This window comes from Rhineura floridana, chromosome 21 (genome assembly GCF_030035675.1).
Source record: "Rhineura floridana isolate rRhiFlo1 chromosome 21, rRhiFlo1.hap2, whole genome shotgun sequence".
Classification (NCBI taxonomy): domain Eukaryota; kingdom Metazoa; phylum Chordata; class Lepidosauria; order Squamata; family Rhineuridae; genus Rhineura; species Rhineura floridana.
Window position 1 is genome coordinate 4,551,258 of NC_084500.1, and position 27,168 is coordinate 4,578,425.

Sequence of the window (27,168 nt, forward strand, 5' to 3'; positions counted from 1 at the left end):
ATGGGTTTCTTGATAACCAGGAACCTATAGTTGGCCTTAAATCAGAAAAATGGAAATGGACTTTCTTCAAGTCAATTCCGACTTATGGCGACCCTATGAATAGAGTTTTCAGGGTAAGCGGTATTCAGAGAGGGTTCACCATTGCCTTCCTCTGAGGCTGAAAGGCAGTGACTGGTAAATCAGAAAAGGAGGGAGCAAATTGCTGTGTGTGAGGGGAGGAGGGAATGCGCAGTTTGTGTAGAGAAGACAAAGGCTCATTAAAAGCTCATTTTCATTTCATCTGAACCAGCCCAGTGAGTGTATATGATAATGATAGTATTTGCACACACCAAAACTAGAACCTTGAACTTGATCCAGTGGCTAATGGGCAGCCAGTGCAATTCTTTCAGCAGCAGGGCAACATGTTGGTGATACTCTGGTGCACTGAGCAACCGCACCACCACATTTTGCACCAGCTGCAGCTTCTGGACCGACCTCAATGGCAGCCCCACGTAGGCAGCATTAGAGTAATCCAGACTGGAAGTTACCAGTGCATGGACGACAGTGGTCAGGATATCCTGGTCCAGAAACGGCTGTAGCTGTCTGGCAAAGAAGCAAATAATGGAAATGGGCTCCTACTGGAAGGAAGGGCAGGATATAAGTCAATCAGTCAAATGGCTGCTGTTAAACTCTATGTATGGTCTGCTGCATCATGTGAGAATCTTTTTAATATGACTAGTGGGGATGGTTTCGATTTCTGTGCTGACCTGATCCGCACCTCCTGGATTATAGTGGAGGCTTGAAAGCAGTTATCTTTACATGTTGCAGTTCTCCAAATCTTGCAATAGAGTTCTTGGCTAAAAAAGTACAAAAGTATGTCTTAGACTGAAATATGTTTAGAAATGTGTGCATTCAGATAAAATATATGTAATTTTGTAAAACAAATGCATATTTAAAGATGAATCTTCATGCAAATTAATGCAGCAATGGGACAGAACAGACTTCTTCATCAACATTCAAAATTTGATATGGTCTAGAAATAGACTGTTCTTAACTGTAGCCATTAGGGATGAATGGAAGTTGGTTCTTTCAGACCGTTGGCATGCTACATTGACTCACCTTAGGTTAGTAGGCAGTGTATGAACATTCTGAAAAAATAAATAGCCCATGGCCACAAGATCTAGGTAGTAGCACTGCTGTGTCTAGTCGATTAAAATATTTTGACTGAAATGTTTTGAATGACTGGAAAGATGCCCTTGACTAATGAAGCAGCAGATGTAACTTTTTAAAATTGATTTGGATGCAGGTATTTACAAAAACAACAGAAGGCTAGAGCCTATGAGGGATTCACTCCTGTGTGAGAGAAGAGGGGGAGTGTCTCTTCTAAGATGTGCATGTCACTGATTGGGTTTTTTTTTTAACTTTAGAAGTCCCAAGTTCTATGAGGAAAGGTTGAAGGAGTTGGGTATGTTTTTAGAAGAAATGGGGAGGAGAGCCTGGCGGGGAGTCCAGAGTCTGTGAGTACAAATCCCTGCTCTTGTCTCCTGGGTGTCAAGGGCCAGCTAAAGATCACCCCCACAGGGAGTGGCTCAGGGGTGACGTGCCCTGCCACCTGTGCAGCCGTGGGCAAGCTGCATTGTCCCAAGGAGCCCAGTTCCCCCCAGCTGGCAGTTGCGGACAAGGAAGAGGCTGGCTTGTGCAGCTGTGGCAAGCTGAGCCAGCCCTAGCCAGCTGGGGAGGACTAGCCTCAGAGGGAGGCAATGGTAAACCCCCTCTGGATACCGCTTACCATGAAAGGCCTATTCATAGGGTCGCCATAAGTTGGGATCTACTTGAAGGCAGTCCATTTCCAATTTCATGGTAGCCGTCTTCAAATATTTGAGGGGCTATTACATAGATAATGAAGGAAATTTGTTTTCTGTTGCACCAGAGGAAAGCATCTGAACCAATAGGTTCAAATTTTAAGAAGAGGGATTTTGGCTGAACTTCTTGGTTATATAAGCTGGCTGACAATGGAGCAGACTGCCTCAAAAGGGGATGGACTCTCCATTTGTTAAGGTTTTGTGAGCAGAGGCTGGGTGGGCATCTAATAGGGTTAGATAGGCCATGTTAGGGGGGTGGTTCTCTGCCTTTTAAACACATCCTGACTTCAGTGTCATTTAGATGCTAGGCAGCAATCTAAATATATGCCCATGCATTTTAATACATTTAGTGATTTGATCATCATTGAACTTTTTACTGTTCAAGCAGTAGAAAGGAGGCTATGAGGTGCTACTGAGATTGTTGCTTTTTAAGTTTAGATGTTTAGATGTTATGTTGTATTTTGTATTGCTGGCTGCTCTGGGAAATTGTGCTAATCTGTTTGTTCCTGTGATGCTGATAATGCTGAACATATTTATCCACCCTTCACCAACAAGTTTCAGGGCGGGTTGCAACAGTTAAAAATTCAATATTAAAACAAAAGAAATTTTAATTTGTTGCAGTCTTAAGCATGCTCATTTAGAAATCAGTTGGATTGAAACATGAATTTGACAGAAACATGATTAGGATTGGGAGAGCCATTTACATTGAGATGGCCGTTCTCTGCACTGTCCGTCCCACGTGTGTGGAGTGCATTCATGAAGGCCCAGGCAAAGCAGCATTTTTAGATTGTTTCATTCTGTCTTAAAAATTTGTGAAATGAAACACTGGCTCCAAAGCCTCTGCCAGGAAGCTAATTTCACTTTGAGCTTGTTAATTTCATTGAAGCTTTTCACTCCACTTTTTTTTTTTTTTTTTTGCTTGGCCAGGGTGGGGTGAGAGGTGGGTGGAGCAATTTTGCTGCACCCATTTCTAGGAACACTTGATAGTGTGGCTGCTGTTCAGGAGTCCCAAATATAAGGTGTAATATAAACTCTGATGTATAACGTAGGAGCTGTGAAATGAGAGTAGTTTTCTATTTTGTAGAGAGTGAGCGAGAGAGAGAGAGACGGGGGCATGAAAAAAACAGAAACAATTTGATTCTTCCTTTAAGCCTGGACAGAGTACAAAAGAAAAGTTTGGCAGAGTTCACTACGGATGAATGTTCATGCTCTGGTAACTTCAAGATTGGATTACTGTAATGCACTCTATGTAGGGCTGCCCTTGAAGACAGTTCGGAAGCTTCAGCTGGTGCAGAACGCGGCTGCCAGACTATTGACGAGGACCAGTCGGTCTTCGCATATAACACCTATTCTGGCGCGTCTGCACTGGCTCCCTGTTTGCTTCCGGGCGAGATTCAAGGTGCTGGTTTTGACCTATAAAGCCTTACACGGCGTGGGACCTCAATACCTTGTGGAACGCCTCTCTCGCTATGAACCTACCCGTTCACTTCGTTCAGAATCTAAGGCCCTCCTCCGGGTACCAGCTCATCGGGAAGCCCGGAGGGTGGTTACTAGATCTAGGGCCTTTTTTGTGGTGGCCCCTGAGTTGTGGAACAGCCTCCCCGAAGAGGTACGCCTGGCGCCTACACTTCTATCTTTCCGGCGCCAGGTAAAGACCTTTTTATGCTCCCAGGCATTTTAATCTTTTAATTTTCTTAATCTTTCTACTTTTAACACGTATCCTTCTTAATTTGTGTTGTATTTCGTTTTTGTTGTGCTTTCTGTTGTTTGTTTGTACATGTTTTTGTGATTTTTTACTATGATATATTGTATTTTATCTTGTTTGTTCACCGCCCTGAGAGCTATTCTGCTAAGGGCGGTCTATAAGTTGAAATAATAAATAAATAAATAATGAGCTTGATTTTGCATTACATAGACCTAGTACAGAGCATTAACTTGATGTGATGTTTTAAAATGTGTGGCCTTGATTCCTGATGAATGCTTCACTTTTAGGTGCTCTTCTTTGACAAGGCAAGCATCTCTTTAGTATGGCACTTGTTCACACCTTTCCTGTGACTACCGTCCATGCCTCTTCAGATGATGTTCAGCTGGATTAAGAAGTTTGAAATTTAGCTGCTATATTCAAAATCAATGACAGTGATTTCCACTTTACAGCAGTTTTCGCTTTACAGTGGGGGTCCGGAACGTAACCTGCCGTATGAGTGGGGCCCTACTGTACTCGGATTTGAACAGAGTTGGTATTTCAAATATTTGTTGTCAGATGTATTGTGGGGTGCGTCCCCAAAAGTGACATTTCCAAAACCAGTTTAGATTTTGAATATTCCGACGTTCAACTTGTTTTCCTTTCTTTGGCCTGCCAGTATCTTTCTTCATGGATCCATTACTTCCATGTTTTAATTTTAAAGTGTAAGTTTTTTTTAAAAATGAGACTGGTTATGTATTATGAAAGTTGTGAACAGCTCTGAGGACTCCAATCAAAAAGCAGGATGTGGATCTAACAAAAAATAAAGATTTCAAGAAAGCACATATTTAATGTGGCAAGGTGTGTGTCGCTATGGCACTGATCAGCAGCTGCAACTTGGGGAGGGGTTACCCCACGCGCACTTAGCAGACAGCCTATGCTCTGTGCATTTCTGAGGCTTATTCCTTATCTGGGTCTGGGGTGCTGACAAAGCTACCTCGATGTGTGTGCTTTGGAAGAGGGGAAACATCCCCCCTCTTTGGTCTGTGTCCCCCCAGTCAAGAGTTCACAAGTTGTACCCAAGACACATTGATGTGATGTGAAAGAACTGTGTATCACAAGAAATAAAACTCAGAAAAGGATCCTGTGAACCAAAACCGCCCATCCACAGAGGAGGGCTACCTGTCGCATCTCTGCACTAATCGCAGCTTTGACCAGGTCTGCTTCCAGTCAGGCAATATTCCCAGGACAGTGACTCACGCAAAAGCATCAGAGGGTGAGCTCCTCTGAATGTAGGTTAAAAGTATATCTTTTTGGGGTGTAACAGTGAAGAACTGTCCTAGGTGTAGTGTTTTTCTACTGAATGGGGAATATTTGAAGCCACAGATCTGCAGCTAGGAGCTAAATGTGATAATGTGTCGTGGTTTTTTTGAACTAATCTTTTAAAATAAAGATGTTGCTTAATTCTGGCCGCACAGAGTCGTTCACACAACCTTTAACCCAGAACGTAAAAGCATGTGTGAGTCTTTCATGGCAAATTGGCCCTTGGGAGTTGCAGCATTTTCTGAGAATGTGACCCTCCTGTGCCCCGAGGGGCTGCAGTGAAAGAGAGTCTTTTGTGGAGAGACAGTTTGCCTCTACTGCTTCTGCTGCAGTCCAGCCCTCCGCATATGGTAGGTGACTGCATTTGGTAGGAGGAATTAGTCTGTGGGGTGGGGAGGGGAGGGAATGAAGTCATCTGTTCCATCAGCTTGTAAAACCGAACTAATTAACAGACACTCAACATTGATTGAGACAGCTGCATGCTCTGGGGAGCCATTGGGAACACACACACATACGCACGCCATCTTTGCAAAGCTGTTGGTTGCTGCTCTCCAGGATTTATGCCTTTTGGGTTGCTAGAGCTAGATCTAGAACAGGAAATTATTCCTGTCTTGAGAGTTCACATATGAAATGAATGTCAGAGGCAATGTAAACAGGTGCTGGAATGTTAACTGCCCTCCCTCCCCCAGTGCTAAGAAGTCAGTGTGGATTGTCCTATAATAGAAGGGTAAATTAGTTTGACCATCTGAACAAATTCCTTTGTTTGATCAGTGAACATATCAATAGCTTTTTTGATAGCGCTCTATTGCTAGGAACATACTGTATTGCTAGGAACATAAGTATTTACATTCCTTATGTTATTAAGTTTGTTAGTCCATAATGATGGATATTTGTGTTTTGACTCTTAATGTGAGAGGCTTGGGGGATGTGATCAAACGATGGAGGGTCTCCCAATTTTATTCATTCTCAGAGACCCTCCATCTTTTTATGGGGGCTCCCGTTTTGTGAGATGCAAAAAAAAGATTTGACCCGATTAAATTACAACTATTGGAAGATATTAAACTTTTGGAACATCAGCATAAAATTGCGAGCTCTAGGCAAATACATGTAAAGAATTAGAAGCATTGAATTCCACCAAAATAGCCAAATCCTTATGGTTCATAAAACAAAAACATTACGAATCCGGGAATAAATGCTCCAAATTACTGGCACGTACCTTAAGATCTCAACGCCTATCCACACATATACCTGTAATTTACACGCAAGGAGAAAAGCTCACACATGATCCTAAAGAAATAAATTCCACCTTTGCTGAATATTATCAAGACTTATATAGATTTGCATTTAGGGAGGAGAATTTCATTGTAACTTACCTTCGAGACTTCCAGCCACAGGCCCTGATGGATGATCAGATACGAAAGCTTAACTCACCTATAACTCACCTATAACAACAGTTCTCTCGTTAGACATTTTCAAAGCGTTCAACTGTTTAAGTTGGGATTACTTACTGAAAGTCTTAGCAAACTATAAATTGGGAGAGACTTTCATATCAATGGTGTCACGCTTATATGTACCTACCAGAGCTCTGATCTGGACTGGTAAGCTCAGTTCAACCCCAATTACAGTTGAGCGGGGGACAAAACAAGGCTGCCCCCCTTTCCCTTTGTCCTCTCTCTGGAACCTTTAGCTGCGCATTTACATAATAATGTCAGTGTAATAGGATACCGGGGAGAGGGAGAAGAGCATTTAATTAATATGTATGCTGACAATATGGTATTAATGCTGGGGATTCAATTTTGGTGGCACGATCTCTTAAAGAGGAACGAAACAAATTTGCGGAGGTGGCAGGGTTTCGAGTTAATTACAACTTTTTTTAAAAAGTATTTTTTTAAGGATTTAAAAAATGTAATGATTCCAGCAGAAATGGATATTTCTCATTTTGGGGTTTTTTGCTTGGTATTGATGCTACTGCAGCAAATGTGAAGCTAACTGTATGCCATTCACAGGGTATGTTTGGTACGCTTGGAAATGATGGAAATGAATGAAATCCGTGGGCTTGGGAGCAGCTGCTTCGCAGCTGTGGGCTTTAGCAGTATTTCTCTGAAGCTTCTGCTCCTAGATCCCTTTTACATTTTCCGCCATTTTATTATGGCAGAGGCATTGGATCCGGACAGAATGTTATCCATCCTCACATATAAGTACCAAAATGTACTGGCTGTGAAAGAAGTCTAGCCTGTTCTCTCTGAGCCACTCCATTGTCTGTGGCTCAGCCAGTAGTCGTAGTAAGCAGTTTTCCTAAAGAATTCTGAAAGGCTGGCTTAGGGATTAATGTGACCCACTTGTCTGGAGTATCTGCCTCTGTGACATCAATATCCTGCCTTTCTGTCATTGTGAAACTCAAAATTTATTTATTACATTTGTATGCTGCCCCACAGTCAAAGCTCTCTCGAAAGAGTTGCCCAGCAGTTTCCCATCTATGTTTTGTGTGTGTGTATTATGAAAATGTTAACATTTTATATGATTTTTTTCTATGGTACACTGTATTTGTTTTTAAACATAAGTCATTTGGAGCACTTTTAGGTAACAAGCGACTAATAAGTTTATTTAATGACAGTATTAACCATCATCACCATCTAGGCGCGGAGCAGAGGTTGCTGTATCAGGTACCTTCAGATCAAGGATGGGGACTCTGTTGCCCTCCAGATGTTGTTGGGTTGCAGGTCCCACTATTGGCCATGTTGGCTGAGGTTGATGGGCATTGGAGTCTCACAACATCTAGAGGGCCACAGATTCTCCACCCTTGCTTTAGGAGATGCCTTGGGACTTAGTAGAGAATACAAGCTCAGTCCAGTGGTGGTGTAGCTATGTTGGTAATTTGTGGATTATTGAAAGTGGAGCATCATCATCAGGAGGAAACCAGCATCTTTAGTATAAGTACATTTCTTTTCCAGTCACGTAGAGCAGGGGTTTCCAAATTGTGGTCTGTGGACCACCAGTGGTCCGTGAGCTTCATTCAATTTGATGTAGAGATTATTTTTTCTTACCACAAGTAATTGGAAGGGTGGTTGTTTACAAGCCTGGTCCATCAACCCCTTTATGAATTGGTCTAAATTGTCTCAGTGCTCTGTTACTGTTACGAGTGATTAGGCCAGTAATGGCAGCAGAATATCCTAATAGCAAACTCTAGATCTGTGGATTCTTATGCACCCAAAACAGTGCAGGCTACATGCAAGAGAGAGGTATTGGCAGGCAAACCCAAGGTTTTGCAGATGTAAAAAAGAATTGTTAAGGTAGAAGAAGCCTAAGGGGGAGGAGATCAGCTTCAAAATCTGTGTGCTAAAGACTGAACGTGCTGGTTGATCGTGTGTGTGAGAGTGAGAGAGAGAGAAATTTGTGGGAAGTGAAAATGGAATGAAGAGGGCATGGCAGTCTGGCTGGAGCCCTGCATAGGATCATTTCACTCTGCAACATATTTTACAGGTCTCATTAGCCCCAGCCAGCACACTTGGTCCTACTGTTGAAAAAGGCCACCAGATCAGTAAAATGCTGGAAGGGCTGGAAAATATATTAAATATCAAATTTGGCACTAGGCAAACAATCCTGGGAAGAAAATTCAAAGTGTGGATGCTGTAGCAGAAAGTCCTCTCCCTGCAATCATCACCTCCGTGACTTCAGTAGGGAGGGTGAGGCATAAAGACAGGCCTGATTATAACAGCATTTGGGCAGGTTCGTCTGGGAGAAGGTGATTCTTTGAATACTTGGGCCCAAGCCAAAGTCAGGGTAATTGAGGAGCGCCTTACCTTCATCTCCTGAGAGTGTTGGCAGACAAGATTCTCTTGGGAGAGTCTTCTGCAGAAGCCCCATTGCAGTGAATCTGAGCCATGCAGAATTGTGCTTAAATGTGGAACATGTATCCTGTTGCCACATTTACAGGAAGTTGGTCTTGGCAATGATGTAGATTCTCTCTCTACTTTGATGTTAGTGCTAGATTGACATGATAATCAGATACTTTGATTTGCTGATCTGCCTGTTTCCACTCTGCCGCCCTTAATGGCTCCAAAAATCCACTGTCTGAAGCATCTGCTTGATCTTGTCTCATGTAGGCTGCCTCTGGCAGTTGCTCATCTTCTGGTTCGCTGTGTGAGTCTTGCTGTGGGCAGTAGCTATTTCCAACAACTGGCTCAAGGTATCTTGTGCAACTTCCAGGAATCAGGATGGTCTTTGCCCCACTTCTAGGCCCACTTGATAAAAGTGTGCTGTTGTCAGATGGTTCCATCAGTCCTGTGTACATAAAATCTATTGGGTGTAAGCCTGATTTAATCCACAGAAAATTCAGGAAATGGATTGTGCAGTTACTGAGGAGTGTAGGAAGTTGCTGCATATGCTGATCCATCCAGCTCAGTATGCTGACTGGCAGTGGCTGCAGAGGTTTTCAGATGACGTCTTTCCCAGCATTGCTGAAGATGTTGAGGATTGAACCTGAGGCCTTTTGCCTGCAAAGCAAATGCTTTGCCGCTGAGGTACAGCCCTTCTCTGTCCCTGGTTCAGAACTACTCATAATATCTTTGCTGCAGTACAAGATTGTGATGCTTAGCCCTCCTTTTTGTGCAGCAAAAAAGTGCCCTTAAAAAAACCCAAAACACCAATACGGCTGAATTGGAAATGAAATCCTCTCCTAAATTCTTTTTTTTTTTAATTTGCAGTTTGCCTGTTTGTTTTTTAGTTTGTTATCTCTAAGATGTGTACTTTTTCTTTTTAAAAAAGTATTAATTACTGCCTTTCCCAGAAACTGGTTCCCTTCCTGAATAATCCTCCTTTTTGGGTGGGAGGGGGTATATTTTAGTCTCTTGCTTTTTAACAGATTGTTAATACTTTTTTTAAAATGGCCTTCTGCTAAGCTATTAGACACATTGGTTTCTGATATGTGCATGTACACATGGCACACACATTCCTTTTGGGTTCTTTACTCTGAAATTCATCCAAGACTGGTTTCTACAACTGTTAAGGGTTTCCTTCTTTTTATAGTATTTCTCCATATGTTACAAAATTTCATCAAAATCTGTTGACATATGCTGCCTTACTTCCCCTTTTTATATTTGGCAGAACAGAGGGTCTTTCTGAGTATTTGTGGCATTTGGAGATACCATTTTGCATAGTTTCTTAGAGGATGCACAGGTGACCCTCTAGGGCAGCCTTTTCCAACTAGTGGGCCACCAGATGTTGTTGGACCACAACTCCCGTCAGCCTCAGCCAGCATTGCCAATGGTCAGGAAAGATGGGAATTGTGGTCCAACAACATCTGGTGGCCCACTAGTTGAGAAAGGCTGCTCTAGGAAGTAAATCCCACTTTGTCTAATAGGGTTTACCCTCAAGTAGCTGTATATAGAATTAGAGCCTTCGGCTAGCAAAATGGAATGAAATAAAAATGTGGGCACACCTTCTTTATGGTGAGAAGAGTGTTTTAAACTTGAATCTCTGTGATCCTGGGGCGGGAAGTATGTATCCCCCCTCATGGCACCTTGTTATATAGCTTGCAGGTTCTTGGTAGATTCTAGAGCAGCCTTCCAGTGTGCCTCCAGACGTTGTTGGACCACAACTCCCATCAGCCTCAGCCAGCATTGCCAATGGTCAGGAAAGATGGGAAATGTGGTCCAACAACATCTGGAGGCACACTGGTTGGGAAAGGCTGCTCTAGAGGTTCTTTTTTTTCAAGGTTCCTAGCCTTCATTGCTCCAGAGCTTGTACGGTGATTAAAAAAATTAGTAAAATTTGCATTGCAAGGGGGGAACCTCGGGCATGGGGGCCAAATGTGGTCCTCCAAGCTGCTGTATCTGGCTCTTGGGACCCCCCCCAAGCCACACACTCTCTCATCCTGTTTGCACCTTCCTTGGGTGTTTCTACCTGGCTGAAATGCATCCCCGAACTCAGATAATGCCTTTTGCTCACCCGGATGGAGCATAGAGATGGACGTCTGTTGAGTGTGTGTCGAAACTTACCTACTATACGAAGATAACATTTACGTTGGTTGCTCTGTCAACTTTACTGTTGGCCCCACCCACTACTTGTCATGTGGCCCCTGAAAGGCTGTGCAGAAGGGAATGTGGCCCTGTGGTCCCTCACCCCAGCAGTATTGGGAGATTTTGAATCAAGTTGTTCTACTTAGAAATGATATTATAGAACACGCGTTGGACATCCACTTGACTTTTGTCTGGCACCTGTGTAGTTCATAAAGCAATACACAAATCATGCTACTTACTTGCAGCTAAAATAGGATGCTGTTACACTTGGTGTGTCCCACATGTGCCCCCCCCCGTTTTTCCATGGGCAGCCCATCCGTGTGTTAATCTCTCCTGGATGGGTTTCAATGTCTGGGAGCCACGTGGCACCCACTTAGTAAAGGTTTACCTTACAACACCCACCTGTACTAGTGTCAGGAAGCAGTTATATGTAGGGTGTGACCTTACAGCTGAGCCCAACATTATATTGCCTCTTCCCTGGGTTTTCAAGAGGCTGCAAAGGGGCAGGAATGTTGGGCTTCACTTAGATGGGTGGAGGCTACAGACTGCCACCACATGTGGCACAGGGTAAAACCACAAGAATCCTGTTTGAATGAATGAATCCTCTGTGTTTGACCCACTAGCATTGATGTTCTGTTCCCTGCAACTCTCCAAAACTTATGAATCCAGTTTCTTTTAGAATAACTAAATTGATTGAATTGAAACTAAGCACAAGTGCCCCCAGAGTCCTAGAAATATGGCGTTAGTGTGGTTGTGTCTTATTAACAACTTTATCCAAAGATTGTGTTTTATTCTAAGTAATTTTGATCTTAATTCTTGAGTTATTTTGTATCCAAAATGACACTATCCATTCACAAGAGGAAGCTATCAGTAGGCTTGGGGGAATCCAAGTTATTCTGGAGCAGAATCCTCCCTCTTGCCTAAAATGTGGTTAAGGGACACATAAGCACGTCAACAATGGTTGAAGCCAGGCAGGTTCCTTGCATAGCCACATTTCTTACTAATGTTTTGAAGCTGGTTAAGGATCCCAGGTACACAAGGGGACCTGCTTAGCTTAGACTGCAGTTAATGTTGTTGCAAATATATCCATTAGCTCAGGGGTTGCCATCCCAGTGCCTGAGGGTGCCATGGTGGCCACAGAGGCCTTCATTGGCATCCCCAGGCAGGACCCGCAAACTCTGAGCGTTCATTTCTGACGTAAAGTGTGCAGGTACTCTTCTAAACGATTTCTATGAAATGAGCCAGCCTGGTTCCTCCCACCTGTTTCTCACAGCAGTCAGAGCTATGGTTGATAAGTACGGTATTTAGACACCAGGCGATGTGGATCCTGAGATCCTAAAGAGTTTCTCTTTTTCCCTCCCTTTTAGGGCACATTTCCTGCTTCTGTCTTATTTTCTAGGCCTTGGATTCTCCATGGTTTGCTTTCCTTTTTCCCTAGCAAACAGGATACATCTTCCCTGTGGTGGGTTAGTCTGAATCAAGCACCCCCTATTTTCTGCAAGTAGTACGATGCAATAAGTGTGGGTGGATATTAAAGAATCCCCCCTCCCCTCAAAAGCCAGATGTGAAAACTGGAAAGAGGAGAAGACCCGGCACTCATTAAGAATTTACTGTATAACTCTGAAGGCTTGACAGGGGCCGGTGAAGAAGGAGAGGCCCTTTTCTCTTCTTATTAAATTTGTTGTTAATAAATAATGCAAGTCGACTATGCAGTGAATTCTAATACAACGGTATACATAAGTACTCAGAAGTAAGTCTATTTGTACTTCTTGGGGCAGCATAGGCTTTGGTTTAGGCTTGGCATGGGGGGAAAATCAGGTTCTTGTGCCTTAGATGACAGGCAGAAATACAACTGGTTAAGCATTTTCTAGAATGGAAATACAGTTATGGGAAAAGCTTCACCATGGCTGTACTATCTAGTATGGTGCCCTTTTGTGACTGGCATCCACAGCACTCTGAAAATGTGAAATGTGCCCAATAGTTCAAAAAGGATGACAATCCCTGTCATAGTTATTTAGCAGTGGAAGGGGAGGGATTTGCTCTGGGAAAAATATACACAATCCCTGATCCAGCCTTTCCCCTCCGGTGTGCCTCCGGATGTTGTTGGACCACAACTCCCATCTTCCTGACCATTGGCAGTGCTGGCTGAGGCTGATGGGAGTTGTGGTCCAACAACATCTGGAGGCCCACTGGTTGGGAAAGGCTGCCCTGATCAGTTATGTCTGCTTCAGTGAGCCCAAGCCACACCTCCAAAAGTCTCCCTTTTGAAGTGGGAGACTGTCTAGTGCCAAAGAGTATGGAAGGCTTGGCTTAGATCAGCTGTGAGCCAGCCCAATCCATGCCATCGAATCTCCCCCTTCTCATGCAGGGAGACTTTTCTACCCTGGACAGACTTAGTGACTGAAGGCTTTCCCTCCCAAAAAACCACATTTTGTTGTGGGGTCCCTCTCTTGCATCTTGCCTCGCTAGTGAACTGTTTTCTCACTTCTCATGAACATCAGATTTATTCGGAATGAAAGAAAATCGATTAGAAGTAAAGACAAATCTAGAGGCAAATCCTCCCCAAAGGTACATAACACAACTTCTATTGACTTAATGGGGATGTGGTGCATATACTTGAATTAAGTGCGTAAATAGAATGAACAAAGATACCGGGGAAGCATTGTAGTGTGATGCAGAAATAGATTGTTGCACAGCTGGAGCATTTATGCCAATACACGTCCTGTGCCATTCAGAGTATATAAAAAGTCAAGGAATCTATTGGGTATAGGTGGAAGATGTGATGAGGTGACTGGTGCATAAATCCTGGTGGAGTGAGGCTTCTTGGACTTATTTTTGTGGTGCATAAAACCAGCAGATGTGGAACAAAAGAGTGGATGAATTAATCTGAGAACTTGGGCAGCCTCTGTCCAGTGATCTTATGGCCAAGCGCTTCCTAAGCGAGATGCAAGAATGCTTCTTACATTTGGCAAGCTCTTGTCCGGTTTTGTGATCATGGCAGCACGGACTTGTTTGGGAAGGGGGGTGTCCATAGCTCAGACATAGAGCATATGCATTTTATGCAGAAGGTCCAGGCTTCCATTCCCAGCATCTCCAGTTAAAGGATCTCAAGTGTCTGGCTAACCCTACTCACCAGGAAAGCCACCCCAAGCTGGGCTAGATGGAGCAAACTTGTTATAAAGCTACACTGTACGTTCATGTGATGCATGAGGTGTTCTAAAAAGAAAGGTGTTGGGGCTCCAGCTAATCTAGAAGCTTCACCCTCCATGGATCTGGCATCATATTCTCAGAGATCTCTTCCTGGTTAATGGCCATGGCTGGTAATGTAAAAACCATTGCAGCTAAAGCTTGATAAACATTTGGCTATTTTTGTGGTTTCAAAGGAATCAGCTTTTCAGACCAAGTACTGAAATTAGTTTTGTTGTGAAAAGCAACCCATCTATATAAATGCAGGTGGAGGCCACTTAGAAAACACCTGTATTGTTTCTTCTGGTGGGGCCAACTTGTAAATAGTTTATATTCTACATTCCTGTAGTAGATGTATTATAAGGACGATTGACTAGCCCAGCCTTTGCCCAACTTGGGGCTTTCCAGGCAATTTAAACTACCTCTCCCACGAGCTTTAGCCTGCATCTGGAGGGCACCAGGTTGGCAAATGCTGGGCTGGCCCAAGAGGCTTATGATTTATTTTTGATGTGGACTTGGTTGAAGTTGATCATAAGAAAGGGAAAGCAACTGTGTGTCCTTCTGATTAGATGAAAAACAAGAAATTGGCCAACAAAATCAGGTTCAAGGGAACGAGTTCTTATACACGGAAAGGGTGAGGGAAATAAAATGAACACACATTGAGTCTTACCTCTAGATCCTGAAAAACCTGAAAGGGCAAAGAACATAATAGATGTGATGTTCAGTACTTATTTGTGATGTCAAAAGTCAAGCCAAAAAAGTAGATCCAGTGCAATGCAATACTAGGGTAGACTGGCAGCCTTAAATTGTCCTTATCAAAGGAAATGGAGGAGTCTCATCTGTGTGGGCTTGTATTGACACGGGGCTTCCTGAAGAGGCTAGTAGTAACGTTGCATGAGGGGTGGCTAACGGCCATTTCAAGGACATAATGATTCAAATAAGGGATTTAAACATGCTTTGATAATGATGTCTATTTCTTTTCACTACCTGTGTTTTTAAATTTAACTTTTGGGGGGGGGGCAGTCAGGGGAAGAATCTGGGCATGCTTGAAATTACAGACCTTCTTTTTTTTTTCTTTATAGAGGGAGCTTGATGCCACGGCGACAGTGTTGGCTAACCGACAAGATGAAAGTGAACAATCAAGAAAGAAGCTTATTGAACAAAGCCGCGAGTTCAAGAAAAACACTCCAGAGGTGAGCTGCAATGCTAATTTCACAAGTCTCTAACTTCCCAGCATATCAACAGACCTGAAGTTTTTTCCCCTACTGAAACAAAGTTGAGTGTCTTGTACTTGCAGGTTATTCCTTGAACTCCTGTTTTAATATTGGGGTATATATAACTTGTTTTGTTAAGAGTGTTTCTGACTTGGTGCAGTCTAAAGTGTAACACTGTGTGTTCAGATTCAGACTGTGCAATCTTTGCTGACATGGGGCGGAAAAATTTCTACTGCTTTTATTTTTCTGCAGCAAACAGTCATAAACTTAATTAGTAATATAATGAATAGATAGAATGCTACTCAAATTGAACAGCTTCAGAGTTGTAATGAACTTATTATACCTAGGAATTATGAGTATATTAATTGATATCTCTTTGGGCATACTAAAATTAGCCTTCATACCCCCATATTTTTTTTGTTTAACAAAATTTATATACCAGTTGATTATAAAAAAAACAAACCTCTAAGTGGTTTACAAAAAGCATTAAAATTATCAATAAAACAGTTAAAGAACAAGTAATTTAAACATTTTAAAAACAATTAAAACAGACTAAAAAGATCAAAACACATCAACAATATCTATGTAGGCAACAGGCTTGCCTAAACAAAAACATTTTAAGCAGGGGCTGAAATGAATACAGTGAAGGTGCTTGTCTTGATGTCAGTAGGTATGGAGTTCCAAAGAGTAGCTGCTGCCACACTAAAAGAACAATTTCTTGCAAGTGTAGAACAAATATTATGCAGCACTTGTAACAGGGCCAATTCCGCAGATAGAAGTGCTCCAGTGGACACTTGTGGAGTAAGGTGGTCCCACAAGTCAACTGGTTCTAAGCTGCTAAGGGGCTTTATATACAATAGTAAATGATGTAAGGGAGAGGTTTGCTATTGAGGTGTGTGTGTGTATCTTTGTATTTGTTTGAAGGTATAATTTAAGCTACAGCAAGTGTGTTTTAGTGACCCCCCCTCCCATAACACAATTTCAGTTGAAATGCTTTTGGCTGTTGGAAAAGCTTTGATATGGTTATACAGCACATAAAACCAACATTTTAAAAGTTATGCTCATAAAAAAATAGGTTACATAGAATGCTAAATCGGAGCTCAATCCATTGAGGATGTCAGGAAAAAAAAATCCAAATAAAATTTATTCAGAAAACTCACATCACTGAAATCACACAGTTGGCAGATTTCCTTCTGCCTGCTTTTTGTCCAGAGGACCTTGCCGTATTTCTTGCTTTCTGCATCCACTTGAAGTTGACTGTTTCATCATTGGCTATTAAGAATCCAGCTGTGAATATTTTTTTGGAGATGCTTAGTGTTAAATGCTTTGGAGATGTTTTTACTCCACAAATGTATGTAATGATTATGTGTCCTGTGGGGCAGCTAGCCATGGTAAGTCATGGCCGTCTAGCAGCTTCCTGGTTTGCTAAAGTGAATCTTACCAAAGTGCATTTTACCTGTGACTAATTGCAAATGTGGACGATCAATAGCGTGGTAAAAGTAGCCCCTTTTATTATCGTTATAGATTACTTTCTTGTCTTCATGGACGGAAGCCTCAGTTGATAGGCTTTTCCAGGTAGTGGTGTTGAGATTACAAAAATCAACAACTATAGAATGGGAATTGTTTTGGTGTTGTGGCTATAGAGATGGTTGAGTACATGAGTGGTGCAAACACGTGCGCTGTCCACCTATATCCCATCTTTCATTTTGGTGCCTTTCAGAAAGTAGGTGAGCCGGAAATGCATTAGTGGAAGACCATGCATTTTGCATGTTGGACCCCGGTTCGGTTCCCTGCATTTCTATTTAAAAGCAACTCATGTGGTGGGCTGGGAAACCCCTGCCTTGAATCTTTGGAGAGCTGCTGCTAGTCTGAGTTGCTAATATTGGACTAGACGGACTGATGCTAAGGTTCAGCATAAGACATCTTCACGTCTTCATTATAAGACATCTGCATGACACCTTGCCGCCCTGGGCTCCTACTGGGAGGAAGGGTGGGATGTAAGTCAGTCAGTCAGTCAGTCAGTCAGTCAGTCAGTCAGTCAGTCAGTCAGTCAGTCAGTCAGTCAGTCAGTCAGTCAGTCAGTCAGTCAGTCAGTCAGTCAGTCAGTCAGTCAGTCAGTCAGTCAGTCAGTCAGTCAGTAAGAAGTGTTCAAAGGTCTGTTTGCCTAGCAGGGTGCTTTGTTTTCAGGATGTAAGTTTTAGAATTGCTTGGTTTCAAAAAGCTGATTTGGGGATGAGTGTTGTGAGTTGTGAGACAGAGCACTTGATTTATCCGCAGTTAAAAGTAGTGCAGAACGTTGAGGGAACAGGGTTTGTAGAAGACAGCTTTGGTGACGAAGAGTAAGGCACCTTTGGTACTGGACATTAATCTCTAACACAGGGTAGCTACTCCAGATGTGGCCAGACTGCAACTCCCATTATCCCTGACCATTGGCTAGGCTGGCTTGGCTGAGGAGAGTTGGACAAACATCAACTGGAAGACTACAAGCTCCCCACCTCTTCCATAAAAACAACAACAAAAAATGAACAATTCACAGCTAGTGTGTTTGTGATGAATTTCCACATAGAATGACGAGAGAGACAGTGTTAACCGGAGAATGCTGGATGCAATAAGGTAGAAGAATGTATTTCCTTTTATTTTTAATGGGGGAATACCAAATGAATATGTAATTGGCCCATTAGCCCCTTTTTTGCTGTTAGTGCCCCATTTCTTTATTCACCACATCAATGCCACGCCTCCATAGAGTTCAAATTGTAGCACCAAAAATAAAATATAAGAAATTTAAAAGCAATACAAATACAAATAAAACCAGTATGAATATTTAATGTAATGGATGTGCCACCTCCTTCCTTCACCAACAAATCCACAGACATGCCACCAACCATCTGAACATAATTCGTGGACCACAAGCGGTCTGTGGAACATGACAGAAAGACTGGAAGAAAAATCTCACGTAACTGGTTTTGTGCATGTGTTTTAAAGTGATGTTGCCACCCAAGAATTTAATTCTGTTTTCAGTATCTGAGGCTTGGGGCTCCTAAATATTTGGGGCTCTTTGGCAGTACAACTCCATTCTTTGGTTGGGCTGTTGGGATATCCAGCCTCTGACATAAGAATATGTATGAGTTACCTAGGTATGTTGTTCAGCAATGCAGAAGGATTGTAAGAAGTCCTATGTTAGGAGTTTGTATGTAGTGTGCCCTCTTGTGATTTTTAAAAATACCTTTGTATATTACAACTTTGCAAACCTGTCTGTGGTTCCTTAAACGAGTCTGCTGCATGTTAAGATTTGGAAGGCCCCAAACAATGCCATATTTTAGTGTTTTTTGTTTTTGATACGGAATTATTTGCAGTTCAGGTAAGGAACCTGTTTGCCGATCATTTGGTCACTCTGAAAGGGAATCTTTCCACATGTATGTTTTTATTTAGAGCATTTGTGCCCCACTCATCAGTCAAAAAGGCTCCCAGAGTGGGTTACATACAGGCAATTAAAACAAGGCACTCCCTGCCTGCAGACTTGCAATCTAAAAAAACATGACACAGAAGGGAAAGGGAATAGGGAAAGAAGAGGGGGGGAAGCAAACTCGGGTACCAATTTTTAAAATAGATCTTATAATGACCTGCTGTCATGGAAGCAATTCAGGGGTAGGAGATGTCGGATGGAGCTGGCCTTCCAGCAGCACTGCTTCTCATCTCTCCCACTGAGGTAGCCTGATGGTATCATTGCTGCTAGGTAACAGTGGAGGTAGAGGAGGGCTTGAAGGAGTTGGTCTTGCAGCAGAGCTGATGGGATGAGTCCTGTTTCCTGTCTCTCCCTCTGTGGTAACATTTGGAGAGGTTCACCCTTTTGGCTTGATCTATCTTCTGTGTTGTGCCCCCTCCTTTCAAGAGCTAAACATTAAAGTGGAACCAATTAAAGAATGAGAAGATGCTGATGTCAGCTGCAGCATGCTTAGTTACTGCATGCAAAGACAGAGGACTTGACTCAGGCAGCAAGAATCGACAGGGCCACCTTGTGCTCTCTCAGGTGATTACAGGCATCAGTGGGTAACAGCTGTCAGCAGCACAACCAAGGAAGGTATCGGAGGAACTCCTGTGATAAACAGGAGCATTCACAAGGCCTGGCCTTTGGCTGTCATCGTAACAGATGGCATTGCAAACTTTGGGTGTTCCAAATTAAATTAGTTTCACTACAAACTGAATTCATACATTCAGTGAACCACAGAGAAGAATTGCCTTTTTCTTCAAAAGATTTTTGTCCTGCTTTTTTACAAAACCATATTCAATATAGTTAATGCTTTTACAGCGTAATCCTAGGCATTTTAGGAAGTAAGTCCCACTGTGCTCGATGAAGATTATACCCTTGTAAAAGAATGTATGATTCCAGCCTTAAAATACCTGGCCAATGTGTCACTGTGCAAATTGGGCATATTATGGGGAAAAACGCAATCTTTTTTTTTTATTTAAAGCACAGGATAAACATAAACAAAACATTACAATGGACTAAAAACAAATGGCACCAAAAAAATTTGGATGGTCAAAAAAGATTTGAACAGTTCATATAAGGGAGATAATTTCAACAATTGTAGATAACGTTTCTCCAGTACACTGAAAAATTCTAACCTTTGGATTTTACCTTGGCACGCCAGGGTCAGCCTACAGTTACAAGACTTTTTTTTTTATTTAAAGATTGAAATCAAATAAAGGAAAGTAGCAACAACTATTTAAAAATGGGCAGATTTACAAGCAGGTAGTACTTCTGGTGCAGTAGCCATTGACACTGATGATAGTTTGTGTTCCTGTTTGTATATACTTGTAGTTACATCTATGCTGCTGGGTTTGCACCAGGGATGGGCAGTCAGTTGACAATTCTTGACTCAGTAGATCAACACTACAGTGGTTCCCAAATTTTTCCCCCTGGAGATCACTTGAAAATTGCTGTGGGTCTTGGTGAATACCACTTAATGATGTTTCTGCCTGTTGTAGCAATTGTAATGCATTGTGCTAGATGCTGTATGATTTTTAATTGTATTTTTATTGGTTGTTTTATTTCTTATATTGTATTTTATTATTTACAATTTGCATTCCATAGAATTCAGATTGTAACACAATACGATCACAATTACAATATAAGTAATAAAGGAAGCAATAAAAATACAATTAAGATCAATCTGAATATTTAATGTGGACATGCTGTGGAATGAATGAAGGTTGTGGACCACTGGAGCCCCTGGAATAAACCAATAATAACATTTAATTAAACAATGAAGTCATTTCACAGTTTTGGCACCATTGTGCAGATTAGTTCAGTTCCTTGAATTGTCTGGGGAATAATTAGGCAATGTAGGTGGCCTGGGGCAGCTTGCTGGCCCTACTAGTCAGTAAAATCCCTCATCTCAAAATATTTATTGATGTAAACCATGTTTGCAATGAACATAGTCTTACAGGTAGGTTATTTTATAGAGCTGACAATGCTGCATTCAAGTCTCTTATCATTGAGCAATCCCAATTTGTCCTGCATGTCTCTTGGGGGTTGGGGGTGAAGGCGGAAGGGCCTGTTCACACGAGGCCATGCCAGAGCTTGAGTTTAATTGGCCTTCCCTTTTTGATCTGTGTGCACTAGACAGCCAGTGTTGGAAGTTTGGATGAGCTGTTTGGATGAGCTCCTTGGGATTGTTTTCCTCTCACCTTTTTCCATGGCAGGGTCTTGCCACACGTTAGTAGTTGAAATGTCTCTTGGCTTCCAGCTGCTCTCCAAGATGCCCAAGCAGCTTTCTCAAAAATCTGTTTCAAGTAAATTGGTGTTTAGAGGAGGCCTGGAGCAGAGCCCCCACTCTGCTGAACTGTCAGTGACAGTTGCAGCTCTGAAATCTCTGTGGACTGGGCTGTTAGGATGCTCTGGAGCTGAGAAGATAAAAAACTCAGTCAAGTCAGCTCTTTTTTGCCGCGCTCTTAGCAAATGCCCATCTAGCGATGTTCTGGGCGGCATAATTTCCAAATGCATAGAGATGAGGTGTCCTCAGGAACAGAGTCAGCATTGCCACCTTTGAGGCTTTGCAATTGGACCAGCTGCCTTAGCAGGTGGAAACGCAGCATCTGTTGAAACTACACTCCTGCTGCAGACGTTCTGTGCATTTCCTATCCTGGTGACGGACTGACTTCAGCATTTTGACTTTTAGAGATAGATGTGTTTGTGACATAGGAAGCTGGTGCAAGTACTGTTGCCACTGAAGTTAGAAACAAGTTTTCGAAACTTTTCAATTGAAAGATTGCTTCAGCGGATCCTCCTCCCCCTCCGGGTCTCATCGCATTATCTGGGAAAACCTCTGGTGCCATATGTCTGTGTTAGGGCTAATGTAGCCTAGCATTTGGTAGCAATAGCCAGAGGCTACCTCCCTTAACAACTTGAAGCAAAGGTTTGACAGGAGTTGCTACCGAAGCCTACGTCTTGGTTAAGTAGAGCCAGTCAAAGGAACATTCAATGGCTTGGCATCCTAGCTCTGTTAAAATCTTTTTGGCAGATATGCAAAAGGAGTGTTTCAGGGCATTCAGAATATTTAAATCAGTCTATTATGAAATTTCTTGTATGCAAAGTGCTTCAGCTAACAGGAATCTTGCTTTGTTTCCAGATTTTGTCATGTGAATAACGTGGATATCTTGTGCCATGCCGAGAAGCCTGTAGGGTGCATGCAAAAATGCCCCCATCACTTCTGTAATAACCAGCCCGTTATCAGTAGCTGATTTATCCACTGAGAGTGCAACTCGGCACTTTGATCAGTTTTCCTTTGTGTGCCTCGCTAAATTGAATGGGAGTTAGCCAAGAACACTCTGCTTATTGACATCAGGCAGGCACCTTCGTTGTACTCTGTCCCTCGCCTGCTTAAAACATTTTTGTTTAGGCAAGTTTATCCAGGCATGTAGTAGTTACACGTTTTTTCAAGCTGTTTGTAGCTTAGTGTTGAGTTTAGTTAATTTTTTAATGTTTTTAAATACCTGTTTTTAACTGTCTTTTATTGATCAGTGTAAAGTTTTCATTTTTCTTGTAAACCACTTTGAGGTTCTATTACAATCAAGCGATATATACGGTTTGTTCACTACATAAATAAGAATACAAGTAGATGGAAATGGTGAAGGAGCAATACATATATAATGGATTGTTTGTGCTCGGTCTCCTTTTGCATGTGAACCCCCCCCCCCCCATCTCATTTCTGGATTACATTTGCTTGGCCTTAGCCCTAGCTGACCCAAACTAGGAGTTGCTCCAAAACTAGGTTTTAGAATCCAGCCCTTGAACTTTGTGTTAGCCTGTGTTAACATCAGTGTGCCACCCTCCCAGGGCGGGCAGGGTTTGTACATGAGAGGGAAGGGTCTGGATGGGAAGGGAGTGTGTTATCACTTGGCCTGGGCCCTGGTTCTTTCACCCTTGTTAAAGGCCTGCTAATGTTCCATTTGTTTGGTTCTCATGAAAGTTGGCTGCAGAACTTGGGTGACTACCTCTTTCATAGTGTTCCCTTTTATATCCGTGTCAAGAAAAAAGCAGCTAGATTTTTAGGAAGCTCAGGAAGAGAGCTTTGCCACATTACTAAAGCAATGGGGGCCCTCTGGGGACTTTTTCTCTCATTGCAAATAAGCATGGAATGCTTGGAGGGGAAATTTATGAGTTCACCTCGCTGTGAGAGTTTGAGCGCAACTGACAAAAGGTGATATGCTAGGACTGTACATTAAGTTCTGTTACATCATGGTGATATGTTTTTTAATTTTCTGCATTTAGTCACTTTAATATAATAGTTAATTACAGGGCATTTTGGCCATGTTCAGATTAAGGCTGTCTGAAATGGATACTGTGTTAAAATTGGGGGGGGGGGAGGAGAAGAGGCTTTAATTAAAAACAGCCGTTTTGTTTTGCCAGCTGTGCAGCTTCTTAAAAGTCTGATAGATATTCATCTAAGTGCTCCTTTTTAATTTTTGAGCCTGTGGCTGATCTTGATAATTTAGAATCTCCTGAGCCACTCAAGAGCTGGAATTAGCCACAGAATTGCTGTAGCAGAAAGGCTTCTTTTACAAATGGCTACACATGGCTTTGTTCTGGGTGCCAGGGAAAACATCAGGAGTGAGAGTTTGGGGAGATAACGTGGACCGAAAAAGCTAACGGCTTTTTTTGATTTGTTCAGGCTTAGAACTGGGAGTATCAAAGATGGAAACTAAGTGGGCTCCTGCCCAGTTTTACGTAGACACAAATGGTGGTTGAAGAAGTTGGCTTTTTAATAGTTTTTTGCAGCTGCACCTGTTTAAAAGTCTGACTGGATGCAAGATTCAGATAGGAGGCCCTCTGGTGTGGTAATTTTCAGACTCTGTTCTCAAAGAAAACTATCTTCAATGTGAGAAATTAGTTAAATAACGAAGAACCCCCTGTGTCTGTGTGACTAGCTATTCTTGGTATACCACCTCCTAATCTGCCGCCTGTAGGGGTGGGTAACTGTGGCTGTGCCTTTTCATTTGGGGCAATTTCAATGAGGCAATGTAGGGACGCAGCAGAATTATCCCCACTCGAAGTGGCTGCCTACTGATTCTCTGCCAGAGTCAATGCTGTGGGGAATATTTGGCCCTCCAGAGTTTGGTGAACTGCAACTCCCATCATCCCTGGCCATTGGCCATGCTTGCTGGGGTTGATGCATGGCCAAGGGCTAGGGATGATGGGTGTTGTAGTTCACTAACATCTGGATGGGCAAAGGTCCACCTCAATTCTAGGCAGTGACTCACATGAATACATGAAGGAGGGAAGCTTCTCTGAGGGCAGGTAATAGTTGTTATTGCCAACTCCAAAATGTCTCAGCCACAGGAGTGAAATGTACCTCCGTTCAGAAAATAAGGGTGGCTCAGCTGTCGGGCATGTGGGTGTTCATCCCTAGCATGCTCAAACCCCCATTAGGAATGTAACGTTCTGAAGTGCTGACCTGCAGATCTTGGCACTGGTCAGATCATTGTGTTAAAATGAGTGGTGGAGTTTTTCATTATAACTGAGTGTAATCTGTGTGTCATACCTTTAAGATGTTATAGTTTTAATACTAATTCAAAAGCCGAAGTGATTTCTGCTGTTTCCTGCCTTTTCTAATGATGTCAGAAATCCCCCTACCTAAGGGATCATGCAGAAATAATCTCTGCTCCCTTTCTGGCTATTCCAGAAAGATCGTCTTACCCTTTACATACCCAGTGGATCAGTGCGCTCTGCAAGTGAGGGCCTCCTGCAGATACCATCTTATTAGGAGGCCCGTTCCTCAAAACATAGGAAGTGGACCTTTAGTGTGGTGACACCTACCCATCCTTAAATATTAGACAGGCACCATCTCTATCTTTTTGGCGCCTACCTTCCTCTTTCAGCAAGCTTTTTAAGTAGAGACCGTATCCCAGTCTGTGCTGGAATTGCTTTTTAAGATATTTTTGAAGTTGTTTTTTAAATATGTTTTTAAGATGTTTTGTTTAAAATGTATTAAAATTTTTGTTCTTAAAATGTTTTAAAGTGTTTTTGTGGGCCGCCCTGGACACCTTCTGGAGGAAGGGCGGGATGTAAATTTAATAATAATAAATAAGGAGGAGGGGCCAGTAATTCCCATACCGTTGAAAGTTTGATTGCTGGTCTCGTTATCATTTCCTCTATCCAACCTGTTTATGTGTTCATTGGTGATGTGGGAAAGTGAGAGAATGGCCATTTACTGCCCACCTGACATCTGTTTTCTAAACACTGATGGACAAATGCAGTTGGAATCTGAAATCACGCATGGGAGTTTTTGAGCGTAACTGGCAGTAGATGCCTTCTGAGTATAAACAACTTCTAGTCTCGAAAAAGAGTTGCAAGTTGGCAGAAAACTGACTAATTGAGCTCTAAAACAGAGCACCTTAACACCTACAGAATTGTGATGGCTCCTTGCTGACCTCCAAACTCTCTCCTAATTAAATTGAAATTTTGAACCATGGGGAAGTTTTCTCCCAGAAAGCATATGATCTCACTTCCAGGGTCCTAGAGCTGCCTGAGAGGCAACTGGTTAATTGCACGATGGGCTTGGCTGGTGAGGTGTTTTTTTTTGGCTTTCTAAGCTTGTCCTGAAATATTTGATGCAGTGGCAGTGGCTTATTTCAGTTACTGTCTACTTAATTAGACTTTTTTTTCTGTGGTGCTTGCTAGTCAAATGGGATTTTTTTTCAGAAGCGAAATACAATGTTTTAAATACATTACAAAACATAAACAAAGAGTCTGTTTGCTTTTCTTCTGTAGGATATGGAGATAAAATTATCTATAGGAATTGAGATCTATCTTAATGGATTTGATTTTTTTAAGAGAGAAAAAAGATCAATTGCATATTAATCAAAGCTGTGGTGCTCTCTTATAGAAAACAGGCAGGGAGGGGCCTGGGCTATATATTTAGCTGGAGAAAAGTTTCACATATGCTGGTGCCGACACCTCATCTTTAGGTGCCAGCTGTAACAGACACAAACACACACTTAATTCCCAGGCACGAGCATCAATTCTTTGCTAGTTTTGGGCCTGTGATTGTTACAGCTGTGGGCATGTCCCAGCTAACACCATCAGAAAGTGCTTATTCACACTGGCAGACTGGTGTACGTGTGTGTGTGTTTTAGTACGTTTGTTTTGCAGTGCAAAATCTGTACTTAGAAGTCCGTATTCACCCATATAACCCTGGGTGTCTGTTCAGACATCGCTTTACCCCATGCATTTATGTGCAGTGAGATTGGAAAGGCACTTACAGTTCAGGCACCCTGTCCTGCCTTCAGTCATACTTTTGAAACAGATCCCATGTAACTACAGGATGCTCTTCCTTTTCTACAGAAGAGGGGCAGCCCCTAAGTATAAATTTGTAATCCGATACCATGTGGTGTGAGGGTTCACATCTACTACGTATGAGTTTGTTTTTAACCCTAGAGCTTGCTGTGAGAACAGTGAGCAATTGTACAAACACTGCATTATGTGGACACAGACAAATGTGTGTTTGTCATCTATATAAAACAGCTTAATGTTTGATTTATAAACATTTAAGTTGAGCCATGTATTAGTCTGCAGAGAGAATTCATTTGAACACCAGCTTTAAAATTAGGGTCTTGAGCAGATTATATATATCTAGAACAGAGTGCCAAGGAGGTAAGCAGAGCTTTTATAGAGGAATAATTTTCCATAGAAAACAAAATCCATTGTCACCTCTTGGGATACTAATTGGTGGTGGTTTTAGGGGCAGGAAATCACAGCCTGATAAGAGAAGTGTCCATTATTTGAAGGGGGTTAAGGCTATTTTTAGGGAGAAGACATTAATTTTCTGGCAATATGATGGATAGACGTGCCATGATGGCTTTGCTCTGCCTCCATAGGCAGAGGCAGTCTGCTTCCAAATACCAGTTGCTGGAAACCGCAGGAGGGGAGAGTGCTCTTTGCACTCAGATCCTGTTTGCAGGTTTCCCATGGCAACTGGTTGGCCATTGTGAGAACAGGATGCTGGACTAGATGGGCCATTGGCCTGATCCAGCCGGGTTTTGCTTATGTTCTTAGACTTGACTTGGAATACTTTAATCCCAATGTAGTTCCAGGTCTTGTTGGGCTCTAGCTTCCACTAGCCACAGCCATCATGGCCAACAGTCAGGGATGATGGGAGTTGTAATTAACATCTGCAGGGCACCTTGTTGGCTACCCCGATATAGACTATGAAAGGCTGTGAGTTAATACAGTGATAAGCAGATGTGTTTTAAATGGAGAGTGTCTGGTTTCTTTCTTTGGATGGCAGAGATACAAGACTAGGGTACTACTGAACACCTAAACCTTCCAGCAACTCATGTAGTATTTTGAGAAAATTATTGCATTGTTCATCATGATCTAATCTTCCATGATCATTCCTGATCAGAGG

General features: G+C 42.3%; 1 protein-coding gene across 9 annotated transcripts in view; it reads left to right on the forward strand.

Annotated features, from left to right (window-relative positions):
* Positions 1-27,168, forward strand: part of CUX1 (cut like homeobox 1) — a 378,915-nt gene that overhangs the window by 82,201 nt on the left and 269,546 nt on the right. For all 9 annotated transcript variants that reach the window (XM_061605172.1, XM_061605170.1, XM_061605174.1 and 6 more), the window contains one exon: positions 15,131-15,241. In XM_061605172.1, coding sequence (XP_061461156.1) covers positions 15,131-15,241 — 111 coding nt within the window. The remainder of the gene's footprint in view (positions 1-15,130; positions 15,242-27,168) is intronic.